At 44.5% G+C, this 13220-nt stretch overlaps 1 protein-coding gene across 8 annotated transcripts in view; it reads left to right on the top strand.

The window, feature by feature from the left end:
• ITSN2 (intersectin 2) overlaps positions 1-13220 on the top strand; it is an 83000-nt gene that overhangs the window by 67646 nt on the left and 2134 nt on the right. For all 8 annotated transcript variants that reach the window (XM_027640897.1, XM_027640895.1, XM_027640896.1 and 5 more), the window contains 10 exons: positions 6674-6795; positions 7664-7770; positions 8394-8577; positions 9148-9246; positions 9404-9571; positions 10423-10635; positions 11369-11490; positions 12043-12125; positions 12264-12347; positions 12640-12813. In XM_027640897.1, the coding sequence (XP_027496698.1) occupies positions 6674-6795; positions 7664-7770; positions 8394-8577; positions 9148-9246; positions 9404-9571; positions 10423-10635; positions 11369-11490; positions 12043-12125; positions 12264-12347; positions 12640-12813 (1356 nt within the window). The remainder of the gene's footprint in view (positions 1-6673; positions 6796-7663; positions 7771-8393; positions 8578-9147; positions 9247-9403; positions 9572-10422; positions 10636-11368; positions 11491-12042; positions 12126-12263; positions 12348-12639; positions 12814-13220) is intronic.

The following is a 13220-nucleotide window of genomic DNA, read 5'->3' as shown; positions in this document are numbered from 1 at the left end:
AAAAGCCTTTCTTCAGAATCTCAGTGTTATGTATTTAATATACTTGATCAAATAATGTATATGTGCCCTTTAGTTCAGAGATGTATCTTCTGTGCAATATGGACTAAGCAATGTGCCTACAGAAAACTACAAATGGGTTTTTATTCTGGATGTATTTTGTCTGAACCAGTATTCTGTTATAGAATGAAATTGCGTTGTTGTAGGCAAATAATGTGCTAGATAATCCTTTGACTATTCCAGATGACTTGATTTCCTTATGAACCTACATTTCAAGTGTTTCTACTAAAATGTGCTACTGACCCAGGATTGCCTTCTCTGAATTTCTGTCTTGGAAGACCTGTTTAATACAGACTGAAGTGTCTTTTGCTGCACCAGTGGCATCAAGCAATCACTGTAGTCTGAGAATTGGGTGATCTTCCAAATTATCTCATTTCTAAAAGGCACTATTAACCTGTGGGATTTGAGCCACACTGACTTCCCAATGTTCACTCAGTTTTCCTTGAATGCCAGATTGCTACTAATGGTCTTTGAAAAACTAAAAACATCCTCTCTGGGATGTTTGAGGACATAGTTATGTGGCATTTTCCAAAAGCAGCTGGCATGCTACACGTTTTTTAACTGATACAATTGGAGGTTAGGGCACTGTTAGGTAAAGTTTCACACAGGGAGCCCTGTCGTTGGGTATGTAGGTATGAGCATTGAAAATTATTGAAACTGCTGCCTCTAAATTAGAACTGAAGAGGATTAAAGTGAAGCATCTTGTGCTTTCACAGTTACCTTTTTGTGTTTCAGTATTAACTGAGTGTGCTCTAAATTCTCTAACTGTAATAACAAAGATAATAACAACACACCTTAGTAATGCTGATTGAAAGAGACTCAGTCCCTGCCTTCAGTATTTGTCTCTACTGCAAAAGTCTGTCTAGCACAGCTCCAGCACAATCACCTGAGAGCTCTGCTCTCCTGCACATTGGTGCAGAAAGGGTTGGATACACACATCAGGTCATCCATGACCATGGCAAGATTATTATTAATCAATGTTCTGTATCAATGAAGAGGTGGAGCTAATAGAAGCTTGTGTTTAAATCAGACTTTTTGTTTCAAAAATGGTACTTTTTTTGTCTGGTTGTGTGCAATCCACCCCCTTGTTGCTAAAGGTCCATGGAGTTGAGTTCATTTGGTCATCCCAGCCAGCCAAGTAAAATCACCCTGATTTGGGTGAAAAAGGCTGGCTGTGGAACTAAGGGCAAGCTGGAAAATAGAGTTTTTTGTTTAACTGATGGTTCCCGGGCAAGAGCAGAGAGTTTAAATGTTGCTCAGAGCCACACAAGGTTAACAGGTATCACTGGAGCCAACATGGAAAGTGAAATATGCTGCTGCCTGCAGTGTAGTATTTCCTTAATGTTGTTTTCTGTGGGCTAGCAGAGAACAGGGACCCTGGTGTCGTTGGGGTGAGAACATGAACAGTGCTGTAAATGCACAAGGACAGGTACCAAAACACTTCCTAATTCTGTAACTGGTTTATGTAATGGACTAACAAGCTACATAAGCCTAGTTTTATACAAGCTTAGTTCCTGATCCAGACTTGGATCCATGCAGGAAGGTCTTGTGCCACTACTGGGACCCGGTCTCAGGGCTGGGCTGTGCAAGGAGTCAGTGGTGGTGAGGGCTGAGAGCATCCAAAGCACTTTCTCCATGTGATTAATGGTGCAGTCAGGAGTGCAGAAGGCATAAAGCTCCGTCAAAAAGTTACACACTAATAACTGAAACATCTCCTACCAGTCACTGAATATTTTTGCCATCTCAGTGCTTTGTCAGATTGTATCCCTGTGTGATTTCTTTGAGCCAGGTTGGAAACACCTGTAAATAAGTCTGCTCGTAGGAATGCAGACAATCCTTGGCCTGCAGTGGGAGCTGCTGCAGGGTTGTGCTATTTCAATGTAATGAACCAATAAAACTGCTGTGTAATGGTGTGTGCTGCCTTAAGATCCCTCCTGTTGTTCTTCCCAAGCTTGAGTGTCCGTGTGCAGGGATGGTTGTTGAGACATGCAAATGCAGGCTGTGCTTAGCATGAGGCAATTGTTCATCCTTGGTTTTAAACGACGTTGTAAGATAACTATGCAAATGTATTTTATTAAAGGGACACATAAAAGGATCTAGTTTGTCTCTTGTGGTTTTTTTGTCCATCTGGGGAGGATTTTTTTTTCCCAGCTGAATAACTCGGTACAAGCATTGTCTTACCTGGCTCTGTGATGGAGAGACTTGGTCCTGCTTTTTACCTCTTGGAAACTGAATCATAAATTTCCTCTATTGTAGCAGAGAGAGTAATCCTGCATTTACTGATTAGGGGAGGTTGGACAAAAGTTTCTATTATTTTTCCTAGGGCCTGATGGAAACCACCTTTTCCATGGCCACAGGTTTCTTGGATTAGTTCCTTTTGTGGCTTTCAGTAGCACAGAGTCTGCTCCAGGCAGTGACAGGAGTGTGTCACAAGTGTTTTGGCCTTACATGTGCCAGCAGAGCTTGTAAGTGGCTATGGGTGGTGTCCCATGATGCCACCAGCTGCTCCCTGGCTGTCCTGAAGGGACTGTTCTAATGCCAGCCCATGGTCCTGAAGGTGAGATGTGGCCTTCCTGTGGCAGCTTGGGAAAATAAGAGACAGGGAAAAAAAACCCCAAGCCTTACTTGCTTTTCCCAGCCATATCTACTGGCTTGGGATTCAAACAAACAAAAAACCAAACACAACCAGCTAACCCCCTTAAAAAAAAAAAAGCAAACCCAAAACCCTAAATAAACCAATATATTTCCTTAAAAATGCAGTTTATATAGAATCACAGAATCATTAGGGTTGGAAAAGGCCTCTAAGATCGTCAAGTCCAACCAAGAACCTAGCACTGCCAATCCCACCACTAAACCATCTCCTCAAGTGCCATGTCCACACATTCTTTGAACACTTACAGGGATGGTGACTCCACCACTTCCCTGGGCAACTCATTCCAGTCTTTCACAACACTTTCCATGAAGAAATTTTTCCTAATATCCAATCTAAACTCCTCTCTACCCCTAAATAGTCTTCACTGGTGACCGAAAGCAGTTAATGCCTCTGGTCTAGATAGATCCTTCTGGGCAAGTGCCTGAGCTCCTGTTGGAGGGTTAAGCTGTCATTTCTGATGTGTTTTTTCCTTGTTCATTGAGAGGGGAAGTTTGTTGGGGAATGGGACAAAGCATTCAGTGCCCAAGCAGCTCTGGGCATCTAGGAAAGCCTCTTATTCATCTGCTTTTTACTTCAGTTCTCTGGAATTGGCTTTTAAGTGAAGAATTTTAATTCACTTATTTTTTTTAACCAAGAAAAAATGACATGGTGATAGGTCTCATTCATCTTTCTTTTCTGTGGGGGATTTCTTTTCTTCAGAAAGTGTCGCTCTTCCCCTTGAGCGTGCTCCAAATCCAAAATATGTCAGTAATTGGAAAGGTTTTCATCCCCAGCCTCCATGTTTTTCAGGCATGTGAATCTCCTCCAGAGCAGAACATCTTTGGACTCTGGAATGTGGTAGTGTTTCAGGCAGCGGCAGTTATCCTAGTAGGAAAAAAATATTCCTTGTTCGGGTATATTTGGAGGGGAAAGTATAATTTTAAACACAACTGTAGAGACTGGGATTTCCTGTTTGTACACTCCAGCTTGTTTTACCCTGCCCTGGTGAGGCAGGTGCTTCCTCCCCTTGGAGAGCAGGATTTAGCACAGAAGGCACCACAGGTGGTGTAGGCATCTCTTTGTTGGTATGTCCCAAGTTTCCAAGGTCGCAGACACTGACTGCTCGCTCCAGTCAATGTTCTGGAGAAGGGAGCTGGGCAGGTCATGCTCCAGGCAGTCTGAAAGCTTAGCACTACCTGCTCTTGGTGGGAGAGGCAGGCTGGCTTCCCCTCCAAAGGTCAGGAAACCCTCTCAATAGGCAGAGGAGGTGAGTAGCTGCAATCCCCTCTGCAGGTGCTTCCAGAAATCTCACTGCTTTTCATGAGTTGCATCTGGAGCTTGGGATGAATCCTGACCAGACGGAAGCCAAAACAAACCAGCAGCTTTCTGCTGCCAAACAAGACAGTTTTATTGCTTCCCTGCACATTCCTGGCTGCTAAACTAGCAGAGAAATACTGTTTTCTTCCCCCCCCCCCCCCCTTGGGATTTGTTTGCTGCCAGGGTGTGAGCTGGGAGTCAGATGTCTAAGTGCCAGAATTGATGCAAGGGAAGGAGGGAACAGAAATGTGGGAAGAGAAGGTGTAGAGATGTAGGTCCACCCTTTCTGTACCGGTGAGCCCATGGGTTGCTATGGACGCTTGGGAAAACATTGGCAAATGCACCAGGTAGGCTGGTTTGTTCTCTGGTCTCATTCCTTTCTTCCCTTCAGACCCAAATGCCTGAATTCACCCTCTAAAATCAGATGTGGGGGTCACATACTGTGTTTTTATGCCAACATCATCAGACGTATCAAAATTTGGAGTGTTTTCACTAGTAAACACTAGTGTTTAATTAAAATTAAATAAAATATTAAACACAAAACAGCACTTGTCCCTTCATGCCAGAAGCTGACAGGCCAAATACAGGGTTAGCGCAGGAGTCAGTTAATGTAACTGCATTTTTGCATTTGATAATGGGTTTATGAACCAAACCTATTTTAATGCAGAAAAAGGCACATTTTTCTTCCAGTGTTTGCTTCTGCTTTCAGTGGGCAGCATAGGACAGACCCAAATCCCAGCATGTGGATTGTTCCAACAGCTGGAATACAAGCAGAGAGGAGCTTCAGTCCATCCCTGCTGATGTGGCCACGTGGTCAAAGCTGGGACTTCCAAATCTGGATAAATAAAGCCTGGTTACTGTGCAAACCCCTGATTATCTTAAAATGTCATGTCTTAGGAAACTGTTGAGCTTAAACTCAGTGCTGTACAGACTGAAGAGTGACACAAGTAGCACACATTGGCCATGGACCGTCTCGATGGACTGAGATACCAAACTTCACAAGAATGACTTTGGTCTATAACTTTACTTCTTTTTCTCATCTAATTTTGGCCTGATTGTAACTTTGGGGATAACAAAGGCCAGAAGCAGCATTCTGCACAATCAAAAGAGCTGCAATCCCAGATCTCTTTGTAAAAGGTAGTGTTTTTGCAAATCTTGTCAGAAGGCTTAAGATCTGTGATCCTCCTTAGGGTGCAAAACAGAACTGAAAAGTCCTGATTTTCAATCTAGTTGTTGCCTTTGCTGTTTCACTTCTTTGTGTTGTTCAAAGGGTTTCCCTGTTAGAATACTTGGCATGGTGTCGTAAGTTCACTTGATAAGAGTTTCTCTTTTGCTGACAGTTGCTACTCCTTCAGAGCAGCTTGATGCCTGTGAGGTTCCCGCTAGCTCACTGTCTCATCAAGTTTAGCCAGACGTTTAGTGTTTCTTAGTTTTTTTCCCCTCAAATTTATTACTAACTCCATTATTTAGAGCAGCCCTCCCATAAACAGATCTATACACTGGTAGTGAATAAAGCCACATCCTCGTGTCCCAGGTGTGTCAGGGTGTTGGGGAGGCACAGCCCTTTCTGTGTAGGTCGCCCTGCCTTTCACACCACCTGTCAATTTTCATGAAGTGTTGTTCCTCTAGAAATGCCGGATTTAAATGAGTTCCTGCGATGTCCTTTCTGCTATCCTGCAAAATCCACCTGGTATTACAGTGCAATGCCATCACACCCAGCAATAGAAGGATGTTCTCAGACTCTCTGTAATTGTTCCTTTTTTCTCCTTTTCCCCCACCCTGCTGCTTCACAGTCCTCTGCTGGCATGTGATGGCTGACAGACGGATCCAGATTGACTTTCTGTTCTCTCCTTTACCCAGCTAAACCACTTTGTTTTTACCAGTTTTTGGTTTGGTTACTAAAGTTTGAACACTGTTGTCTTGTTTACTAACATACAGTAGAGAAAGAGCTGTGTGAAGCTGTAGGGCCTGCATGTTCTTACAGAAACTTGGGGTTTGTGTCACTGACTGCCAGTGTGTTCCTGTGCATGATTTTGATTATTTGTAATTGATACATAAAAATAATACAACATATCTCAGGCTCATTTTAGAAAAAGAAGTTATGCAACTGTGAAGTTACACAGATATAACATTATGTGTTATAACTTTAAAAATTTGTAGTGGTGGTTTATCATAAATTATTAACCAAGGCAGAGGACTTGAGAAATGGGGTGGGGATTAAAGGTGCGATGTCCTAAGTCAGGACCAGACACATTTTTCATTACTTCATCTCACAAAAGAGAACTTAGAATCATAGGATCATTAAGGTTGGAAAAGATTTTTAAGATTATCAAGTCCAAAAAGACATTGCATGAGGTAAGAGGAAAGTTTCAAATCAGTGTGGCAGAAGAGGTGAGAAAAGTCATGAGACCAATGGAGTGGCAGGAAGTCAGGAATTCTCATTCTGCATCACAGTACCAGAACAAGGGGCATTTGAAGAAATAAAAAGTTGACTGAGAAATGACACAAAGGAGGGAGGGGGTCAATCACTACATCACTCGATTTTGAAACCCGCTGCTGCTGTTTGTGTGGTCTGAGGCACAGGCTGGTGTGTGCTGGTGCAATTCTTTTAATTCATCAGATCTGGTGCCTTGAGTGGGATCTAAACTTCTGGCTTGCTTCTTGTAGGGTGTGCTGATCTCCAGAGCCTTGACACCATGCAGCCAATGGAAAGGAAGAGGCAGGGCTACATTCACGAGCTCATTCAGACGGAGGAAAGGTACATGGACGATCTGCAGCTCGTCGTAGAGGTGAGATGTCTTGGATGTGAAAATGCCTTTTGGAAAAGAGCACCTCTGTCCTGCTGAACAATAACAATAATGGGATTCTTACAAATTGTGAGATGCTGGAAGAGGAAAGGTGTGTAGGCACCTCCCTTTCCAGTGAATGTTACATGGTTGCCCACCAGGCAAAACAACGTTGTGAAACCCCTTGGCTTATGAGGACCTTCCCATTTTCCAAATCCTGTTCTTTGGTGTTTGGGTTCAGTGGAAAGATGATGGGCTGGGCCAGGTGTCAAGCAGAGCTGCACAGGCTCATGACAGAAGCTGTAGAAGCACCATAAAAGTTTATCATGTGGCTTCTCTCCAGTTTTATTTCTGGAAACAAGACCAACACATTAGGCCAGGCAGGGACTGGGCAGCCTAGTGTGGTGTTGGGCATCCAATTTGACCTCTCTGCACAGAACAACTGTGGCAAAGTGTGACAGATGTTAAATACACCAAGTTACACAGGTGCTCTGCTCTCCAGAGGTGATGTGCTGTGGTTCTGCACACAGGGTAACCCTTCATCCTCTGGGCAGGGGGAAAAGCACGATGTGCAAGTGCAATTTGTGTAGTGATTGACTCAAATCATGGGAATACTCTTCTGCTGAGCAGTCAGCCTCCAGGTCCCAGTGCTTGTTCCTGCTTTGCAAATGATGATGCTGGTGTCAGAATGGGGTCACACGCTATGGGGAAATAGTGACAGCTGTCACAAGTGCTACTAAGGAATTGCTTTTAACTGTTGAGAAATTAGACACTGAGCATTCAACAAAAGCAGTCACTGCTAGGTTAAACAAGAGGCTGAGCTGCTTTTGTCTCTGAAGAATGACTCACTTTTCTCATTTTTTGGCTCCAGGTTTTCCAAAAACCAATGGCTGATTTGGGCTCTCTCACAGAAGGAGAAATGGGGCTGATCTTTGTTAACTGGAAGGAACTCATCATGTCAAATACAAAGTTACTGAAGTGAGTACTTACCTGCAGTCTTATATTTTCCTCTTTTTTATTTTCTTGTTCCTTTTTCCAGGAAGTTTCCTGGTTTTACAATACGTATTCTGTCCTTGCTGATTATTTCCTGTGCATGTATGCATTCACAACAGACTGCTTCAAAAGGAGTTGTAATAAGAAGAGAAAGGGAAGAGTAAACAGCAAGAACAGATGCACATTTGCTGTAATACCTTAGAAGCAGAGCCTACACAAAAGTATGTGCATGGGAAGCATTCTTTCCAGTTCTCTGCACATCAACCTTCTATTATCTAAAAATAAACACTAGAGAGACAATGTGACTAATAATTCACTGAATGGGATGCTGGTTGAATGTAGAGATTGATTCTGATTGTCCCAGAAACCTCACAGGAGAGTCCCAGTCCCCCAGACACCACCAGGCAGATCATTCAGCTCAGCATGTTGTGCTGGTGACTTCCTGGGGGTTCAGGCTGGATCCCAGCGCTGCCTGGAAGTGCCTTTGCTGTGTATGGGAATTCACCTCCCAGGCTTTGAGTCCTTTCAGAGGTGGGGGTTGTAAGGGCTGTGATTTAGGCCTCACAGACTTGGCAGCAAAGTTGGATGGTGATTTCTCTCCTCCTCAGAGCCTTGCGGGTGCGTAAGAAAACGGGAGGAGAGAAGATGCCGGTGCAGATGATCGGGGACATCCTGGCAGCAGAGCTGTCCCACATGCAGGCCTACATCCGGTTCTGCAGCTGCCAGCTCAACGGGGCGTCGCTGCTGCAGCAGAAAACTGATGAAGATGCTGATTTCAAAGACTACTTAAAGGTATCTGATTCAGTAGCTTTTGTGCCTTTTCCTTTTCTCAAGGGAGGAGCCCGTCTGACCAGCGTGGACCAGATCAAAATAACCCAGAAGAGTAAAATCCTGCGAAAATAGCTGAGACCCTTCCAAGGTGTATTTGTATGGTGACCTTGGTTAACATTGTCTGTGCTCTTTATTTATATCCCTGTCCTTCTCTCTAGCTAATTTACTGAGGCCATGAAAGGAGAATTCCCAGAGTTGCTGACATCAGGCATTTGTTTCTTTCATTGCTTTGTTCTTTTTCAACCTGAGTGGAGCCTGTAATGTCAAAATAAAAGCTGGAACAGTTTTGAATGTAAGGATTCTGCATGAACAATGACCCTATGATTTATGCTGGTAAAGCGTCTGGTACAATGACAGCGCTGGCTTTCCTGTTTGTTCTGGAAACAAGTATTGTTTGCTTACTGGAAAAATCTAAGATCTCTTGGAATGCCTGGAAAAATGAACCTGATCAGAGAGTTTTCAGTATTCAGTGCCAGTGAGGCAACTGTTTCCTGATGAGTAATGCAATGTTAAATCTCTACTGCACCACAGAAACTTGCGTTGGACCCTCGCTGCAAAGGAATGCCCCTCTCCAGTTTCCTCCTGAAACCAATGCAAAGGATTACACGCTACCCTCTGCTCATAAAGAGTGTGAGTACCCCAAGTGAGGTTCTGTAGGTGAATGCCTTGAGTCTGATCTCAATAGCAAAAGCAAAGATAAAGCCTTGACCATTTATGGGGATTTTTCTGAGCAGTACCAGTGCTTAACACTGATTTTATCTTTTATTCCCTCTGTGATCCACACCAGATTCTAGAGAACACTCCAGAAAGCCACCCAGATCACAGTACCCTGAGGCTGGCCCTGGAGCGTGCGGAGGAGCTGTGCTCCCAGGTGAACGAAGGGGTGCGGGAGAAGGAGAACTCGGACAGGCTGGAATGGATACAGTCCCACGTCCAGTGCGAAGGCCTTGCTGAGGTAGCTGCATTGACACCCTGCATGGAAGAGTCTTAGAGTAATTTCAGAAAGGCTGGAGGGGGAAAGGGAGTCCCTGCTCACATCCCTTATTGGAGTGTGATCCACCACTGAGCTCTTGGCAGAGAAGCTTTTATTGAATTCTACTTAGAACTATAATGTGATGAACCCTCATTTTTGCATTATTTTGGTGGTGGAGAAATCTTGATTTATAAGCTTAAAAACTGATACCATTTAAACTGTTAAACAGACAGAAATAACTCTTCCTATGAAGTTCTGTTCCTGTTGCTGCTGGGCTAAGTCAGGTGTTACTATGTGGGATTTCACTTAGTGTGTGCTTCCCAAGGTTTTCCTTCATGCAGGAAGGGCACAGAAGCCCTCAGTGCCAGATCCTCAAAGATATGTGGAGTTCAGGCTCCTGTACCTTTCAGGACAGCCTTCAAAATGAGGTGTGACAGTTCTCCACTGGCTGCATAAGGAACCAAGGCTTGACAGGCCCAGAAGGTCTGTCCTGGTTCCATCACCTCTCCATGCACCTGTAAGAGGTGGCCTGACTGCAGACTGTGCAGCTCTTTCTAAACACAGCTTCTGGACAACAGAGGAGTGGCTGTGCAGTAAATGCCCTCATCCAGTCAGAACCCCGTGTGTGTTTTGGTAGAAGCTTAAATCTACTCTGAGTTGTGCTGTTACCATGGCTGATCACAGAGTAGTTTCCTTTCTCTTAATTTGTAACTAAATTTGTTACACAAAACAGAAGGGCGTTTTGAGCAACTCGAGCAATCTCCACGGTGAAGAGGAGCAGGAGCTGATCTCTGCATGAAGTTGCTGGTGCTAATGAGTTTTGTCTCTCTTAGCAACCTGTGTTCAACTCCCTCACAAACTGCCTGGGACCACGGAAGCTCCTGCATAGTGGGAAGCTGTACAAGGCCAAGAGCAGTAAGGAGCTGTACGGATTCCTTTTCAATGACTTCCTCCTGCTCACCTACATGGTTAAACAGTTTGTGTCTTCTGGCTCCGATAAACTGTTCAGCCCCAAATCCAACTCCCAGTTCAAAATGTACAAAATGGTGAGTGAACCAAGGTGTTCCATGGTCATGTTAGTAGCAGTGGATCCTGGCTTCTGATGAGGAATGCTGCTGTTCTGCTGGGATTAGCTGCCTGGCCCCTTTTGCTGTCATACAGGCATGTCCTGGCAGACAACTTGCACAACTGCCATTGGCTTGGATCCTGGAAAAGGACAGGCTTTTGTGTCTTGGTTTAACAAACACTTCCATCCACTTTGGGGAGGAAAGGGCAGAAGAAGCATCGTGCCTGAGCAGCTCAGTGGGATGTTCAGAAGCAGGAGCCTTGACTTGAGTTTGCACAAGTTGCATCCACAAGAAATTTCCTGTCCTTCTTCAGAAAACAGTAAAAGGTGCAAAACTTTAGTCGCTCTGTCGACACAGTGCATGTTCTCAAGATTCTGAAGTTGGGGAGATAAGTTTAAGTATTGGGGTTGCTTTCCCATAGGAAGCCTGAGAAATTCCAGGGACTTCCAAGCTTCACACTGCAGCTCTGCTTACACAGACATGCCCCTTTCACAAAGCTCTCCATCTAGGAAGACAAGAATGGGGTGTATTGCCAGAGTAGTTTTTCTCTCAACCTTTTCTCACATCCTTTACACGATGATCTCAGTGTTTGTCCTATGTCTTATGACTTTAGTTTTCCCTACAGTAAAACAATGTATTTAAACATCCTTGTAAACTTTCAGCTCATTGTCACAGGGTGATGCTGCGACAGTGACATTTGCTCTTCTTTCAGCCGGTTTTCCTTAATGAAGTCCTGGTGAAACTGCCTACAGACCCTTCAAGTGATGAGCCAATTTTCCACATATCACACATTGACAGAGTTTACACACTTAAAACTGACAACATCAACGAGCGGTGAGTAGTGACAGTGCAGATCTGAGCCTAAACTTGCAGATCGAGGCTGCAGGCTGTGTCTCAAGTGAGCAGACATGGGGGGCTCTCAGCTCAAGAATAGGGTTTTGTCCCTTGGTCAGGAAATAAACCCACTTTACTCTCATTTGAATGACAGGTTTTCTCTGATTTTATTCTGCTTGTGCAGCAGCTCTTGCAGTGGAATTCAGCCACATCTGCTGCTCCTTGATGTTACTGTTTTATACAAGAATAGTTTAGGGCTGCAAAGTCCAGCATCCCATAGGATTCTCCCCCAGTCCTAGTCAGTTTTTAATGTGACCCAGCAGTCTTTAATAGAACAGCAGCTCCACTTTGTGTTTATTTAGTCTGATGTGGAATGTGGCATTAAGATTAAATCCAAAAACTCCATCGCTTTAGTCCATGACCTAACTTGATTTGTGATGCCTCTGAAGCCCAGGGAGGGGGAAATGGCCAAAGAGATTGGGGCAGAGTTACTGATGCTGAAGACTTCCCTGCCTGTGGGATGAGCCTGACTGTAGGGATTGCTCTTTGCAGTACTGCCTGGGTCCAGAAAATCAAAGCGGCGTCAGAGCAGTACATCGAAACGGAGAAGAAGAAACGTGAAAAGGCTTATCAAGGTACCTACAGAGTTCTGCATTTCCCTGTCATCCACCTGGAGGATGCCACAGTGTCTGTGCAGGATCTCCCTCTTCAGATCTATTGCCAGTTTTTACAGTTCCAACCAACCCATTTATTTCTGACCTCTCTGTTCCCAGCTCGCTCACAGAAAACCTCAGGAATAGGACGTTTGATGGTGCACGTGATTGAAGCAACAGAACTAAAGGCCTGTAAGCCCAATGGTAAGTGAGGGAAACAGTCTCAGATCACTTTTATTCCTGTAACATTTGGAAAGGCTTGCTGAGAGGAGTTTGGTGATTTGGGAAACACTGTCGGTCAGCTACAGTTTCTGTATGAATTAGCCATTCTTTAGCTTCAGAGGAACAAATGAGGAACCAGCTCTGTGCTGCTGTGGGATACAGGGATTGCCTGATCCACATCTGGGCAGCAGCATCGATGTGTGTCCAGGCAGGCTCCAGGTGGAGTGGAGGTTTCTGCACTGCAGGGGGTTTTCACTCCCTGTTCTGTGTTTAGGGAAGAGCAACCCGTACTGTGAGATCAGCATGGGCTCGCAAAGCTACACTACCAGAACCATGCAGGACACCCTGAACCCCAAGTGGAACTTCAACTGCCAGTTCTTCATCAAGGACCTGTATCAGGATGTCCTGTGTATCACCATGTTTGACAGGGATCAGTTCTCACCCGATGGTAAGTGTGGACATTTAGGAAAAGCAGCAGTTCTGAGAGCCTGTGGGTCTGATTGCTGCCTGGGAAGTGTTGTGTGAAAGCAGTGCCTCAGGACACAGAAGGTTCAGTAGCCTTCCAGAGCCAGCAGCTCCAGGCAGTCAGATTGGATCCCACTCTGGCTTTTATGTCAGACATGGTATTTTTTTTTTTTTGGTCAGACTGGGCAGACGGAGAATTTGAAAGCAGAAGTTTTACTCTCTCACTACAGGTGCCCAAAAATAAGGTGCCAGGTTGTATTTGCACAGCAACAGCTTGATAAGCTTTCTTGTTTTGCTTGGAAACAACACAGTTTTGGCTGTCAGGTACTCCCTAAAAGCTTAAATGCTCTTTCAGTGCTGACATGTGGTTGATTATTGCAGATTTGCTAG

Source organism: Corapipo altera, unplaced genomic scaffold, assembly GCF_003945725.1.
Source record: "Corapipo altera isolate COAL_440 unplaced genomic scaffold, ASM394572v1 46, whole genome shotgun sequence".
Classification (NCBI taxonomy): domain Eukaryota; kingdom Metazoa; phylum Chordata; class Aves; order Passeriformes; family Pipridae; genus Corapipo; species Corapipo altera.
Note: the sequence above shows the minus strand (reverse complement) of the source record. Positions and strands in the feature narration are given on the sequence as shown.